Source organism: Dermacentor variabilis, chromosome 8, assembly GCF_050947875.1.
Source record: "Dermacentor variabilis isolate Ectoservices chromosome 8, ASM5094787v1, whole genome shotgun sequence".
Classification (NCBI taxonomy): Eukaryota; Metazoa; Arthropoda; class Arachnida; order Ixodida; family Ixodidae; genus Dermacentor; species Dermacentor variabilis.
Genome location: NC_134575.1, coordinates 11,316,359 through 11,330,849, shown reverse-complemented (window position 1 = coordinate 11,330,849; position 14,491 = coordinate 11,316,359). Strand labels below are relative to the sequence as shown.

At 47.6% G+C, this 14,491-nt stretch overlaps 1 protein-coding gene across 2 annotated transcripts in view; it reads left to right on the top strand.

Annotated features, from left to right (window-relative positions):
• LOC142589615 (uncharacterized) overlaps positions 1-12,514 on the top strand; it is a 56,745-nt gene extending 44,231 nt beyond the window's left edge. For both annotated transcript variants that reach the window (XM_075701117.1, XM_075701118.1), the window contains 4 exons: positions 4,234-5,729; positions 6,323-6,400; positions 7,023-7,160; positions 10,786-12,514. In XM_075701117.1, coding sequence (XP_075557232.1) covers positions 5,366-5,729; positions 6,323-6,400; positions 7,023-7,160; positions 10,786-11,018 — 813 coding nt within the window. In that variant the 5' untranslated portion in view covers positions 4,234-5,365 and the 3' untranslated portion in view covers positions 11,019-12,514. The remainder of the gene's footprint in view (positions 1-4,233; positions 5,730-6,322; positions 6,401-7,022; positions 7,161-10,785) is intronic.
• Positions 12,515-14,491: the final 1,977 nt, after the last annotated feature.

The following is a 14,491-nucleotide window of genomic DNA, read 5'->3' as shown; positions in this document are numbered from 1 at the left end:
TTTTTTGAAAGTACGTCTGTATACGAACGTAACCCAAGCGAGCGAACGCTCGTACAAACGCGTAAAAACGCGCACACCTGCATGCAAACACGCACACAAAAACGAAGTGAGAGGAAGCGAAGAACGTGAGTGCCACAACAACAACAACAACGAAAACCGTTTTCCTAGGCAAAAGCAACCCTCCTATCGTTTATTTTTTCTCGCTTCTTTTTTTTTTATCGTCGCCGTCAGAGCCATCTTCGGCGCTGTGTTTATTATTATTATTTCTTTTCGTTTTTTTCGTTCCTCCCCGCTCAAATCCAGAAAGCGAAATCTGAGAATGATACTCGGGGAGTTGTATACTCGACGGCTCTGGTTTCGTTTTTCCTTCACCGCGGACCCCTCGAGAATTGCCCGGAACTATCGAGCGAACGGTCAGTATTCTCGAGCAAGCCGAGCGAGCTGTGGCTCAAGCCCGGCCGAGCTGCCTTCCCGGTTTTTTTGAGAAACGGGATACCCCGCCGGCTCCACCGCCACCAGCGGCGATTCCTTCAAGAACACAGCGGGATATAAAAGAATATATATATATACATGAAAGAAGAAAAGAAAAGAATGCAGGGAGAAACCAAATACGTAATCGTTCCTGAGCCACGTTAGCAGTCTTATGTTTTACTTTTCGAGAAAAAAAAATATTTCTACGTTTTCGCCACCGTGCGCTTCTTTTGTTTTCTGCAGCATCTGAGAACTGGGAGCCGAACGGCTCGCATGACCGACGGCCTCTTCGCCTCGCGATGGCTGTTACACACATGGTTTCGTGGTCCACCATCAACGCGTACGCCAAACCAAACCTCGATCATGGTCCGCGCGGCTAGCACCACGCCATGTTATAGTAACCGGACTTCATTTTAGCTCTTTTTCTTTCAGAAGAAAGAAAGCGTTCTGGTTCGCCCTGCCGCTCCTCAACGTTTCGCAGTGCTTCTTCACTCTGGCTGCGCAGGGGCGACAGTGACAGCCACTTGCCTACAGTGAAGCCACATTCGTTGAAGAAGTAAATAAAAGGGTGTCTCCACAGAGAGATATATCGACACTTCGAAGAGATTTCTCGACAATTCGCAAACGTTCGCACGAACAAAGGCGCAAACGAATAACCAAATAGCCAAACCAAAACAAGCGAGCAAGCAGACAGAAGTTTCGTGAAATACAAGCGTTACATCTTGAGCGTGCACTACAGGAGTTGTAGCGCACGTCGAAGACGGCAATGATAATTTCACAGCGCTTGCAGTGCACCATCATCACAGGTGGCGAAAGCCTGCGACCTGCGTCAGACTTCTTCTTCGCGGCCAACAAGCAGCAAGAGTGCATCTCGACCTGCACCGAAGATTCGTCTCAAGTTTTCTCGCAAACCTTTTCTCCGTACAATAAAACAAATGTAGCCATAACATTCCCGCGCGACTTTTTGCGCCACGACGGCGCTGATCAAGGAGAAAGTGATCCTGGTTCACGTACACGAACCCGAGCCCGGCTAAAGAAGGTTTTGAAAAAGGCCGACGCCGAAGTGCCTGCTTTGTATGTACTCCGAGAGATGTTGCACTCTTCTAAGCGGCGCGGTGAATCTGTGGATGGCGTTCTTCTGCATAGCGTGGGGTTGTGGGTTTGATTCCTAGTCACTACGTCCGCACTTTGATAGGTGTTAAAGGCAAAAGACGTTCGTGTACTTAGATTTAGTTGCACGTTAAAGGACTCCAGGGGACTATTCTGAAAGTATCCACCAAGTGGACATGTCCATGTCGTCTGCTGCTGAAGTGCTGATTGGCGGGGGCGCCTGCCATCCTTCTATCGCTTACCTCAGCCCAGCCAATGAAACTCCAGCGGAAGACGAAATGCTGGGTGGACATTTACAAAATACTGCCTCCCCCCTCCCCCGGGTTATCTATATAATTTGGAGGCGTCTCTCATAGCCAAAGTGTTGTTTCCAGACGTTAAAATAAATAAATAAATAAATAAATAAATAAATAAATAAATAAATAAATCGACGTTCTAACTTCAATTCGATAGAAATGGAACGAACTCAGGCTCGGAGCAGCGACAGTTTCTCTTCTTGCAATAAGACTAGTTTACATAACTTCCCACGAAATAAAATTTCGAAATAAACTTGAGTTGAAGATATAGCACACCGGCTTCTTTTTGTTCTGCGTCCGTGTCGCTAGAACGCTGTAATGTTCCACTAGAAATGACGGAACGCCGCAATCTCTCGGAGGCCATGCGGAACTTTGTCGCGCCCTTATGAAGTTGGACAGGCTCTTAATAAAAATATAATGCTTTCATATCGCTTCCTGACGTGCTTCACGATATACACCGCGAGCGACCCATATTGGCGCCAACGCCGCAGCCGTTACGAAGTTTATTTTCCCCTCCTTTCGATGATGCACGCGTCCATCGGTTTTCATTACTCTGAGGGAGCGCCGTCGCTAAGGGAAGGCTGGGTACGATGTATGGGCACCACCTGAAGGCACGCTGCAGAACGTGACGTCACGTAGAGTCGGAGACGCTATCGTCACATTGCGCGCGATAAAAAAAAAAGAATAATACATTTCAAGGACGTGAATCTTTAATGGTCTGCTGCCAAAACACGTTGGCGAAACCCGTTCGAAGACACGTTGCTGTGTTTTAATGTGTGCTTCGTTAAACTACAAATCTACGGGGCCGCCTAGCGAGCGACTGTCTAAGGAAAAATGCTTCGACACTCAACTCAGGACGGGGCATACCGCGACCTCGCCATACCAGAGAGAGAGAGAGAGAGAGAGAGAGAGAGAGAGAGAGAGAGAGAGAGAATAAACCTTATTCAAGAACCCCGGGCCATCGTGTGCCGCAGCATTCGCCATCTTGACGAGTGCGAAATCCTCCGGAAGTACAAGCATCAAAGAACGAGATAAATTTTCGAGGTGTACGCGATTCACATGAGGAGCAACACGCGCTTTAGCCTGCCTTTGATTTAGTCTGCTTAGCGACGACGAGTTGGACTGTACTTGAACCGATGATTCGTTTGAGCACGTGACCAATGTGCTCTATCTTTGTTTCACCGTGGAATCTCGTTCTGCGTTGTCCGTTTCTGGCAATGTAAGCATCGTATTTTGCTGAATATTTGGAGTTTGTGCACCATATATACACATGTGGTGCGTGTGCATGTGCGTGCGTGCTTCAAATAAATACCTGTTGATAGGCTGCGTTTGCGCTTGTCTATCCTATAGTCCCATTCTTCGCGCTGTTCACAAGGAGTCACATTCATAGAGAGTTCGTAATTCGTAACTAAACGGGTTAAACAGCTATCAAACGCTGGAAAACAAGGGGTCAGAAAAGATGGACAAGGCGGCCGCTCGTATTGCGTCCGTCCTTTTCTTCCACGTTCCTCTAGCGCTGAACACCTGCTGCGATTCCATATACCTACACGGTCGAACGTAAGCCCTAGTAACGGGGTTAATATTCCACTGACAGTTGACTCTTTGCTTCGAGGACAGGACGTCTGCTTTCAAGGCTCGCACGAAACCCGGATAACAGTGAAGTCACGCCGGTCGTGCGCGACAGCCAGCACAGGCTCGCCAGTCGCGTTCCATCGTTGCAATCCGAAATAGCACTGACCCCGGGACACGTTGTTGTTTTGTGGCCCGCTCGTGCGGATGCCGAGACGAGACAAGGCGTTGCGCTGCGGTGGTTTTGGAGCTCGGCCCACTGTGGCAGCCCCACGCGGACAATGGCAAGGCGCCACGTCTTCTGCTGCTCTGCATACGGCACGCGCAAAGGCGCATTTGCACACCGGTGTCACATGATCTGCCCTTGCTGTGGGTTATGCGCCAGCTTTGCTTACCACTTTTTATCTTGTTTTGTAACATCATATAGACACCATGTTTGACTGTAGAGGTAGCTTGACTTGGGTATCTCGCTAGCTAGTATGTTTGCTTATTTACCTTATTTCTTTCATATAATGTTTCAGCGCACGAAACCATGTGTTTCGAATGGGAAGAACCATAAATTTTATGGACACTGCAGCTGCAGTGGGATAAAACGTTTTCGTTTAAGTAGCACAGGTGTTCCTAGGTCCCTTAGTGCTTATTTTATATATATATATATATATATATATATATATATATATATATATATATATATATATATATATATATATATATATATATATATATATATATATATGTATGTATGTAGCGGTACACTAACATATCCCTGCAATTTTCTTATATGCAGGATGGCGTAAATCTGGAGCTGTGGAACTGCTTCAGCAAAGAGGCTTCTTGAGAAGCAAGACAACGGCTTGCGCACCGGACCAATTCTGTTGTCACCGATGGACTTTGCCCATGTGGGCGTATCTATTGATTTAATTTCGTCGTAGCCATCTTTCTTGACACTCAAAGCACCTGATGCCCGTCGAGAAGGCCTCTTGATGCCCTACGGAGAACCTCTCGGGAATCTGAGTAGAATTCCAGCAAGAGATATTGTCATGAGCCTGTCACATCTTTCATATCCACCACCTGATGTAGGCTGTCGCCGTTTCAAGGTTGCCCATGACGGCGACATTGACCAGTGAAGGTTCAGCTTTCTGATTTACTATTTTTTGTATGTGCTGAAGGCTTCACAAAGCTAGTGCTGTTAAGCGTTGCTAACTTAGAGCATCAAGGTCTTGCTGCGGCTTGAGCCACTGCTTAAGTGCCATGCAAGCCTTTCACATTAGCAGGTGCACTGAGGATATACGTTTTTGAATGCAGTATAAGCAGAAGTTTGTTATTTAGACTGTAGTTTGTAGTGCAAACAGCTTTGTTCGCGTGAACTTGTCACAGCTGGGGTAAATGTCCTACCGTCTGTTCCTTCTTTAGGGGACGGCTGTCGGGTGGTTGGCGTAACTGTGTTTGCGATTTTATCGTCCTTTGTGGCCAATTAAATTTTATTTTGTCGCTAATACTTTGTATTTTACAGCCTTCTGTATTGTTCAGTAACCACTTTCGCCTACACCAGCAAACTCTCACGGTCTTCGTGACGTGCTACTTCGGTGAATGCGACTACGCCGCCATCTGCAGAAATACAGACACTGACAGCTGATCACCGTTAATGGCACGTGCTTCACCTTGCTCATCGAAAGCCGTCCAACACGAGGAGTTAACTCGCAGCACGTCCACTGCCGTCGTTAGAGCTAACGCGCCTTTCTGAACTTGTTATGTGTAGTCTACCCTGTCGTGTCGTCTCCTTGTGACGTCTGGTGGGTGTGTGGTCTGCTTGCGTCGTCTTACGGTTTTCGTCGTCTGGTAGTCACATTGTTTGCGTGTGTCGCCTCCCGGTATCGTGGCCTGCTGTCTGCGCGGGCTGCCTTTATCGTCTGTTAATCATGGGTTCCTCAAAGAAGTCGAGGACCAGCACCAAGAGCAGCAAGAGCAAGACCGGCAGCCGCCGGTCAAAACGCGAGCGCCGATTTCAGGAGGCCGCGGCCGGTCCGGAAGAGGACCCCAAGGCGGTGCTGCAGAGCGAGCGGCGCGCCCTCCTGTGGGCCACTCTGGCCGCCATGCTGGGCTTCTTCCTGTGGATCATCTGCATCGGCACCGAACAATGGATCACCGTAGTGGCGCCCGAGTCAGGCCCCGTGTACGTGAACCGCACCAAGAGTTTCTTCCTGTACGCGAACATGGGCCTCTTCCGGATGTGCCGGACCACTGCGCCAGCCATGCCCAATGGGAAACCCGGAGCCGAACAGAGTGAGCGAATCAATGATACCAAATTGACGGTTTCCGTGTTAAATTTTGTCGGATTTTGGTGGCGGTTAGCTTGAGCTACTACAGTGAACCCTACGCCCCACTTAATTCTACCCTTCCTGCATACTCCACGTTTACCGATATTTTTTTTTTGTTAATGAAGACGTTTGTAGAATACATTCCTGCCTGCCAGGTAGGCGCTGCCTTGGGGAGGAGACAACTTGTCTCGGCATGGCGACCTCCACCATTCCATGTGAACGAAGACTACCGCGCATTGATTGATTGATTGTTTATTGGTTTATCTCAATACATGTGATCTAATTAACCTAACCTGACATAACACAACTTGTTCTAACCTAACTTACCCTAGGCCAACCGGACGCACCCCAACCTAACCTAGCCTAACGAAACCCGACTTAAGCTAAACAAACTGAACCCAACCCAAAGCCACCTTAGCTACCCTAGCATAACCGCTGTGGACAAGTGTGCTTAGGGTTGAACATGTGTTTTAGCTCCCGCTAAGCTGAAAATTAGTCCGGGTTTATTTCTCTGGAGGAATTCATTTTAAGCCCCCTCCTCTCCTTTAAATCATGCAGGCTTCTGTTCCTTCTTCAGCGTGTTCCCGTCGGAGGAAGCTATCCGACAAGACATGGAGATTGACCGCACAATTCTTGGTAGGTGATTTTATCTAGTTTTTAAACGGTGATGCCACATTACGTGTAAACACACAAACATAGGCTCTTTTGTGGCTAATGATGATAATGTTGCTCAGTAAAAGGAATGAACATAAAGAAAGCATAAGCACTTTTAGAACAGTTATTTATTCGACAACTACTCAAGAAGCGTCAGTAATAAAATCACTTAACGGTGTGTACTAAATAGACCTTGCGTTCGAGGAAACGTGAAGTGGATTTTGTTTTCATTTAAGTGTAAGAAGCAATTTTACACTAGAGATGCAAGTCAGGCGTTTGCCTTTACAATGACACACTGTGAGAATGTATTTATGTGCGCAGGGAAACTATGCGTGCTTTTTTAATGCTAAATCAGGCGCTTCTTTTTTAACCTTAAGGGGGTTCTAAATGACCGCCTGTGGCAGATAATATATTTATAGTCCTTGAGCTTCATTACTGGAAGATGAGTACATTACACGTACGAGAAATTGAAGTGCGCTATCGCAATAAAAAAGGGGTGTAAATACGCAAACGTGTCCCGACAACGAAAGCTGGTCTGCGGCGTCCCTTGTGACTGAAAAATGACTGTCCTGCTTCTGCGCTCGTGTGGGCCCCACCATCGCAGAGTACACCCGCTCGGAGGTGGCCTTCTGCACTCTGAGCCTCGTCATACTCCTCATGGGCATCGGGTTCTCTGTGTACACCTTCAAGGAGCACCGGTACATGTTCAAGAGGCTCGCAGGAGGGGTGCACTTCATCAGCGGTGAGACGGCGCCACCGACCTCTCCGCTCTATATTATTTTCTCTGTTCCCTTTTCGGCACTGTCTCGCCGTGCTACGCCACTAACACATGCTTGAGCACTCAACTGCTGGATCGCTCACTTTATCACTCATTAGCTCGCTCAACCCACTCAACCGACCCACTCAATCACGACCCTCTCATACCTCAACCGAGCAATGGCAGTAACATCATTTTTGAGCCTACTGGTTATCTTGTCTTATGTACAATTGACTCGCTCGTTCCTTCTTTTCATTCTCGCGTTTCTACTCATCTAAAGTAAATTAAATTATATTCTGAGTTTTACGTGCAAAAACCGTGATCTGATTATGAGGCATGCCATATTGGGGTACTTAGGGTTAATTTCGACCAGCTAGGGTTCTTTAACGTGCACCCAGGTCTAAATAAACAAGCGTGTTTGAATTTCGTCCGATCGAAATGCGGCCGCCGCGACCTGATCGAACCCACGACCTCGAGCTTAGCATCGCAGTGCCATAGCCACTGAGCTACCGCGGATGGTTCTTAGCTAACCTCCGCTTTTGCATATTTACGCAGATGCTTAATAATAGTTCATGGCTTCCCACATCAGAACAATAAATGTGGAGGAGAGGGTATATATTTTAACAAGGAGCAATCTAAAATTTGTACAGCAGAAAGAAGGAGAAGGAAGAAGCCTTGGAAAGTAAAAAAGTACAATCAGAAAAAGAAACATGTCAAATTTTATGGACGAAACCATTGCTGAAGGTGCATAAACAGGGATATCTTTAGCCAGAAAAACACGTCTAGCGCAAGAGAAGAAAGTATCAAGCTGTTTCCTAAAATTTGAAGCCTCTCGAATGCTTGATACATTTGCAGGAAGATTATTCCATAATACTACGGAACGCATCAATTCTGCCTTATCAGTAATCACAGTCAGATATTCGATCGTCCGTTCGCAAACTTGCTCATCGTAGCCACGAAACCATCTCAACCCCCTGTCGACTTACCAACCCCTTCTGCAGTTATTCTTCTGTGGTTGCTTGCCAACGCTTGCCATAAATAGTTAGCTCAGCCTCAACACAGATCGAAGTTGAAAACGTCATAAACAAAATGTCTACAAAGTCTTACTGCTAGAGCAATAGACGTGTGCGCTTCGAAGAACGTTGTCTTAAGTAGCACCTATTCGCTATGCGAGTGACACAGCGCAAGACTCTCTCAATTTCTTTGTTTATTTAGACATACAAAGGCTGGGATGAAGGGGCTAAAAGCAGATTCAATTGCCTGACGAGGGCCCCACGACCCGTACATTGAATACAACTACACATAAAAAATACACTCATAAGGACATTAAAAATAATGATCATAGGGCCATAGCAAATGGAAACTCAATATACAACTTACATACAACTTGGTTATACTAGTGAATGTGAAACAGAGAACAATATTTCTGATAAAGAACAGCACTGACAATTCGTAAAATCCTGCACGCAATGAACAAGAATAAGAGCCGCTAAAATGACCGCACCAATATACCAGCAGCCAAAACAGTGTTCCTCTAAATAATTAATGAGATCTGAAACATGGCACTCCCGAGAAAAAATAACACACTAATGGAACACAGGAACATAGACGAGAGGAACGCAGACAAGACAGGAAGGCCGCTGTCACGTATTCTTTTGTGCTTTTCCCGAGAAGCGCTCGATATGCCTACGATAAATAAGTACCAACTAGCCTAGCTTTCTGCGAAAATCGAGAGAAAATCCTTAACTATTTCTTTGAGATCACAGTAGTACGGCCCCAAGATCCCTTGTATGAAAATTCTGCCCTCTCAGAAAAATGTACGCCATTTGGAGCTTACGTTGTCCCTAAAGAATAATCGTCCTCTATGTTAGTTCCCAGTACTCTCAAGTCAGGAACGGCATACGCGTAGGAGTGTGACAGATTTCCTGACGGGGAAGTTGCGAGAGCAGGGTGTTGAATAAATGTTAAAGCAGGCAAATACACGTAGATAAATGACGACGCTGTTCGGGGGCAAGATAAGCCCCAAACTGTGTAAAATGTTTTTAAGACTTGAACGCTATCACAGAAGACAATGCCTGTGCTTCGAGGCTGCGACGCACGGATCCCTGCCTATTTCGCTGTCGCAGCGAAAGAGAAAGCGACAGCGAGAATTGGCACTCGCCCAGTACACGTGGTTGGCCTCGAATGATGCCAGGCCGCGTTTGCTCGGAACCACTCGGCAGCGGTGTAGTCCCGAGGCATTGACAAATACTCCACGCAGAGAGTCCAGGGCACTTTGGCCGGTGATTTCGCTGCCCCGGTGTCCATCTGTGGCGAGGAAGCCGGGGGGACGAATTCTGTAGTTCCTTTTTTTTTCTCGTCTGTGAACAACGTCCTGTCCACATGGGGAAGAGAAATACATGTACATGTAGGTACGTCGACATTAAACTGACCATACTGCTTGAGAAAGAGAGAGAGAGAGAGAGAAATAGATGAGAGGCTAGGCAGGGAGGTTAACCAGACACACTTCCGGTTTGCTACCCTGCGCTGGGGAAAGGGTACACGGATGAAAAGAGAGAGACAGGAGATTGAGAGGGCACGGTTTCGCGCACATTCGGAGGTTCGCAATGAGTCTATACTGCTTGAAGGGCTCGACATTTCAACTGAAGTGAGAGAAGCGAAAAAAGTATGACTGGCACGCGCACACGCACAGCCCTGGTGGCTTATTTAGCGGCTGTCGCGTTGCGCTGCTAAGCACGAGGTCGCGGGATCAAATCCCGGTGGTGGCGGCGGCCGCATTTTGATGGGGGCGAAAGGCAACAACGCCCGTGTCCCGTACAATGGACGCGCGTTACAGACGGCGTCTTGGACAAAATTAATCCGGAGTACCCCACTACGACTTGCCTCATAATCAGATCGTGGTTTTTGCCCGTAAAACCAAATAATTTATTTACCTTAATTTAAACCGTACAATCGGCGTTAAATGTTTTCGGAACATGTGTTCCGTGGAAATTATGAATTTGCGTGGTGCATGATGATTTTTAATTGAATAAATCAGTGGGCCGGTAACACAAACTATTGCAAAATGTAACTCTCAATTCGACGTTGTGTGGCCGGGCTTCGCGGGCGTTCAACTTTTTCCCCCCATAATCCTGTGTCCCGTAAACTGTTGACACCGACTGTACGCGCGCAGGTACATCAACAAACCCACGCACGTACACACACACACCACAGATGGTTTGTAGACATTGGCAGGGGTTAAACTGTGCCATTTTTCTTATTTTCCAAGTACTGCTTGGTCTGCACTAAGAAGCGTGACTCGTGTCTGACGATCTCTACTCAGGGTTTCAAATTCTGTCCAGAGGCAACTTGTGAATAAAAAGTTGAAGTTTTGTACGCCAGATTGCCGGGTGGTCGCCGTCGGTTGGATATATCGCGTTGCGCAGTTCTTCTGGCAGGTGTAAGCTGAGCGCTGCCGCTCGTTTTTCTCGAACTCAGAGCGCTGGCAGAAGCGTTTCTCGTGCCGCGGGTTTAGTTTAGCGGTGGGAGTGCTTATGACGATAGCGTTGCAAGTGATCATGCACACAGCGGCAGCGATGTTGCAATCGCTAACGCTTTTCACCCATCGCAGCCGGCGTGATGATGGTGGTGATGGAAGTGGAGAACAACTCGGCCACCTACGAGGAGCGCTACCTGACCTCGCGGCTGCCCAAGGGTTGCCGCTGGAACTTTGGCTTCTCCTACTACTTCGCCTGGATCACCTTCGGCTTGTACATCGTCATCGGCCTCACCTTTATCGTCTGCTCGCGCAAGCGCAAGGGGATCCCCGATTTGCACGACGCGCCGCAGATCATTGGCCGGTGACCGTCGAGCCAAGTCGTCTGCTCCGAGTTCGCGCATGGCTTGCCGGAAACCTCCGTACGCGGCCGGGTCCCATGCCGTGCTGTTGCTGTCGGCACGCGAAAGAGAGAGCTCATCAAGGACCTCGCCTGCAGTGCAGATGAACGTCGTGCTTGCATAACGCGCCTATTCGGAGTAACGAGGCATCAGTGATCCCAGAACGTGTAAATGCTGCGGTCTAAAAAAAAAAGAAGAAAGCGCTGACTGTTCAGTCCGCAAGCTTTCGTCTTTCTTGTGGACTTTTTCCACTCGATTTCATCTGGTGCACGCTAACACGGCGCAGAAAGAAATATTTCCCTAATGTTTGTATACAGTGCCAGAAGTATGAAATGGTATTCGCCAGCGCGTGCCCAAGCTCGAGCTGCAGATTGTTTAAATAGCCAAAAACTGTTCGGAAACGCGAAAGCGCGCCCTGTCAAGTTGTGACATAGCAGTTTTGCAACCGGCTTTTCCGAACAGGCTGCTCAAAGACGTGCTAGTACGTTAGTTACGGACACCGCTGTGCTACGACGCAGCAGGCCGTGCCGATCTCCTGGAGTGGTGCTGTGGACATGGTATTGGCAATTAGCGTCATATTGTCTAATCCACCGTCTTGACTGTTCTGAATGGGTCGTGAGGCTGCTGCCGCTCCTAAACGCCGCCATTGCAGAATAGACGATATGACGTAATTTGACTGTGTCCAGGATTGAAACCTCCGGATGGCGAACAGCCCGCCGAAGTCCACATCTCCCGCTGCGGCAAGTGCTAGTGAGCTCATTTTTCATATAATCATGATTGTACTCCGCAAGAAATGAAACTTTAAATAATCGCATTTTTGCCACGCAGTAATTTTCGTCGGTAATTCCGACTGAACTCGCTTTTACCACCATTTTGCGCAATTCCTGTTTCTGCTACTGCAGTGCGCACTGGCGTTCTTGAGTAAATGACGGCAACAGGTGACCAATAGATGGGGTCTCTTTATGTCTCTTTTTTTACAGAAAGCGAATGGAACTTTGATGCAGCCTACTGCGTAACTCCAAAGAAAGGCGCCAATTTTGCTGTGACAGATTTTTATCACCCACGAGCTCGTTGTCAGCTCTGGAAGGCAGTGCTTGTCGGCAGTCATGGCTTCTCCCTATGCCAGCCGAAAGCTAACAGTGCCACTGCTGCGGTCAGTGCAGCGATATAGCCATGCCTTTCCGACGCGTTCATGTGGATCATATTGAAGTGGTCTTGGTATGCGAACCATGGCGGCTGTGTTGCTCGCGGCTGTGTCGTGAGCGTTTTCTAAATGCCAGAGCACCCAATAAACGAAGTGTTCGCGGAAGATAAAACAGGTGGTTAAGTAAAGAAATAGTGCTGCGATAGCGGAAGGTAGGTGCTGGCTTTAACGCAAAGCTGGAGATGTGAGCCTCATCGCACGCCTGTGCAGGCTGTTCGAGTGGAGCGGTAAAGCAAAAGACAAGACACGTACACACAGACGGAGAAAACGCACCGAACTGGGAGGAACAAAAACGCACACGCATGCACAAACACCCACACTCAAAGAGGCACGCACGCGAATGTGCGCACATGCGCACAAACACGCACACACACACGCACACATCACACCAGTACTCACACTCACGTACACAGACGCTCATACATGCCGCGCACACACCCAACACACACACACACACCAAACACACACGCACCCCCAACACACACACACCCCCAACACACACGCACACCCCCAACACACACACACACCCCCAACACATCCCCAACACACACACACACACACACACACACACACACACACTGGATCGTTTGCGAAATCTCATTGAATCTTTTGCTACACAGGAGACCGGAAGCATTTTTGTTGAGTGGAGATCGATGGCGTAGATCCAGTACACACCAACAATGTTACACAGCTCGAAGTGCCACTCCACGAATTTAACGTAGCGCAGGCGGAAAAGACGGAAAATATGGTGTCCTCTACGGTCTGCCCATACTCAGCGGTGATTGTGTATGCTGCCTTTTTAGTGATCATAATGTTTTGCTGGTCACCTTGGAGGAAGCACAGAAGGTACCAACAGCCAGTTGTCATAAAACGCCTAATATAAGCACACATCCAGTGCCACATTTCAACTGGACTTTTCCGTCAGCGCTAAAGACAATTCTAAACAGCTGTCCACAGCCTGGCTTGCACGTCTATCTTGCCGTGCATCAGCCACGGGATGCACACTTTGACCTTGTTGAAACAATTACCATTGTTAGAAGGTCTCGTCAGAGGGCTTGATGCAGTCTTTTTTCTTTGAATAAAGTGACTTGTTACTTGTGAAGAAAGACCCCTGATCATTAATTACGCAATGGTGAATAGGTACACTCGATTATTCTTTTACGCAACCTGTCGCCAAACCACTAATTCATTGCGTACGACGTCGGTGAAAGGACACGCAATGCCTGGCAAGCTGATTAGCAAAGCAGCTTACGCCCTGAAGTCATATGACCTCGTACTCGAAGAAGAAAACTCACCTGCACCGGTACTGGAGCCCAATAGGTCCCGGGCTTGGGCCCTGGACCATGACAATGTGAGTACAACTGTTCGCGCCTCGGTCCTCTTGGCAAACTGCCATCCTTGTTCAAATACAGGGTAGCTGTACTTTTGCTAAAGGCTCTTCTAGATAAAGCACGTTACTTGCATTCCAGGTATCTATCATGGGAATCGCGTACTCATGGATAAGTACGCTACGCAGTCACACAGGCGAATTTAGCGACAATTTGAATAACTGAACGTTGTTTGTGTGCTGCTACACCGAAAGCAAAGTATTATGTGGAATACATCATATATTTGTAATTTTAGACATCTTAAAAATAACAACGTGACAGATTATCATGACCGAAGACAAGACAGAATTGCAAAATACACCTGAGCGACGCACTGCTCGTTTGGCAGTGAAGTGGTGAGTGGTGAAATGTTGGCGGTTTCCATTGGCTGTTTTCATTTCAAATAGCACAGAAAGGTTCATAACATTTTCAATTAAAGGAAAAGAGCAGTTAAGAGATTTACTGCTGACCATTCATTGACAATCATATCATTTTTAATCACTTATAGCTAAGCTACTTACTTTGACACAGCAAATTGAGTGTTGACGAAGCGACTCGCCTAGTCAGCTCCTTCTTCAGTTAGAGTAACTATTCCGTGTGGCAGCCTGCGAATAACACTAACGATGAACTTCTCTCACTAAAAGTTACACTAAGCTTGCCTTTCTGACACGAGTTATAAGACGTGACACGAAACGGAGTGCTCCCATGTAAAAATGGGCACCAAAGCAATCATTTTATATGGCCCTTAGCACAACGTGGGTGTGGCGCTTCAAGCTCCGCTTAGACCTGCCATTGCGCAGACGTTGAGGGCTTTAGCTCGAAATCAACTTCTCATTTTCCTATCCAAACGCAGGTGGAGCGTGGGAGTG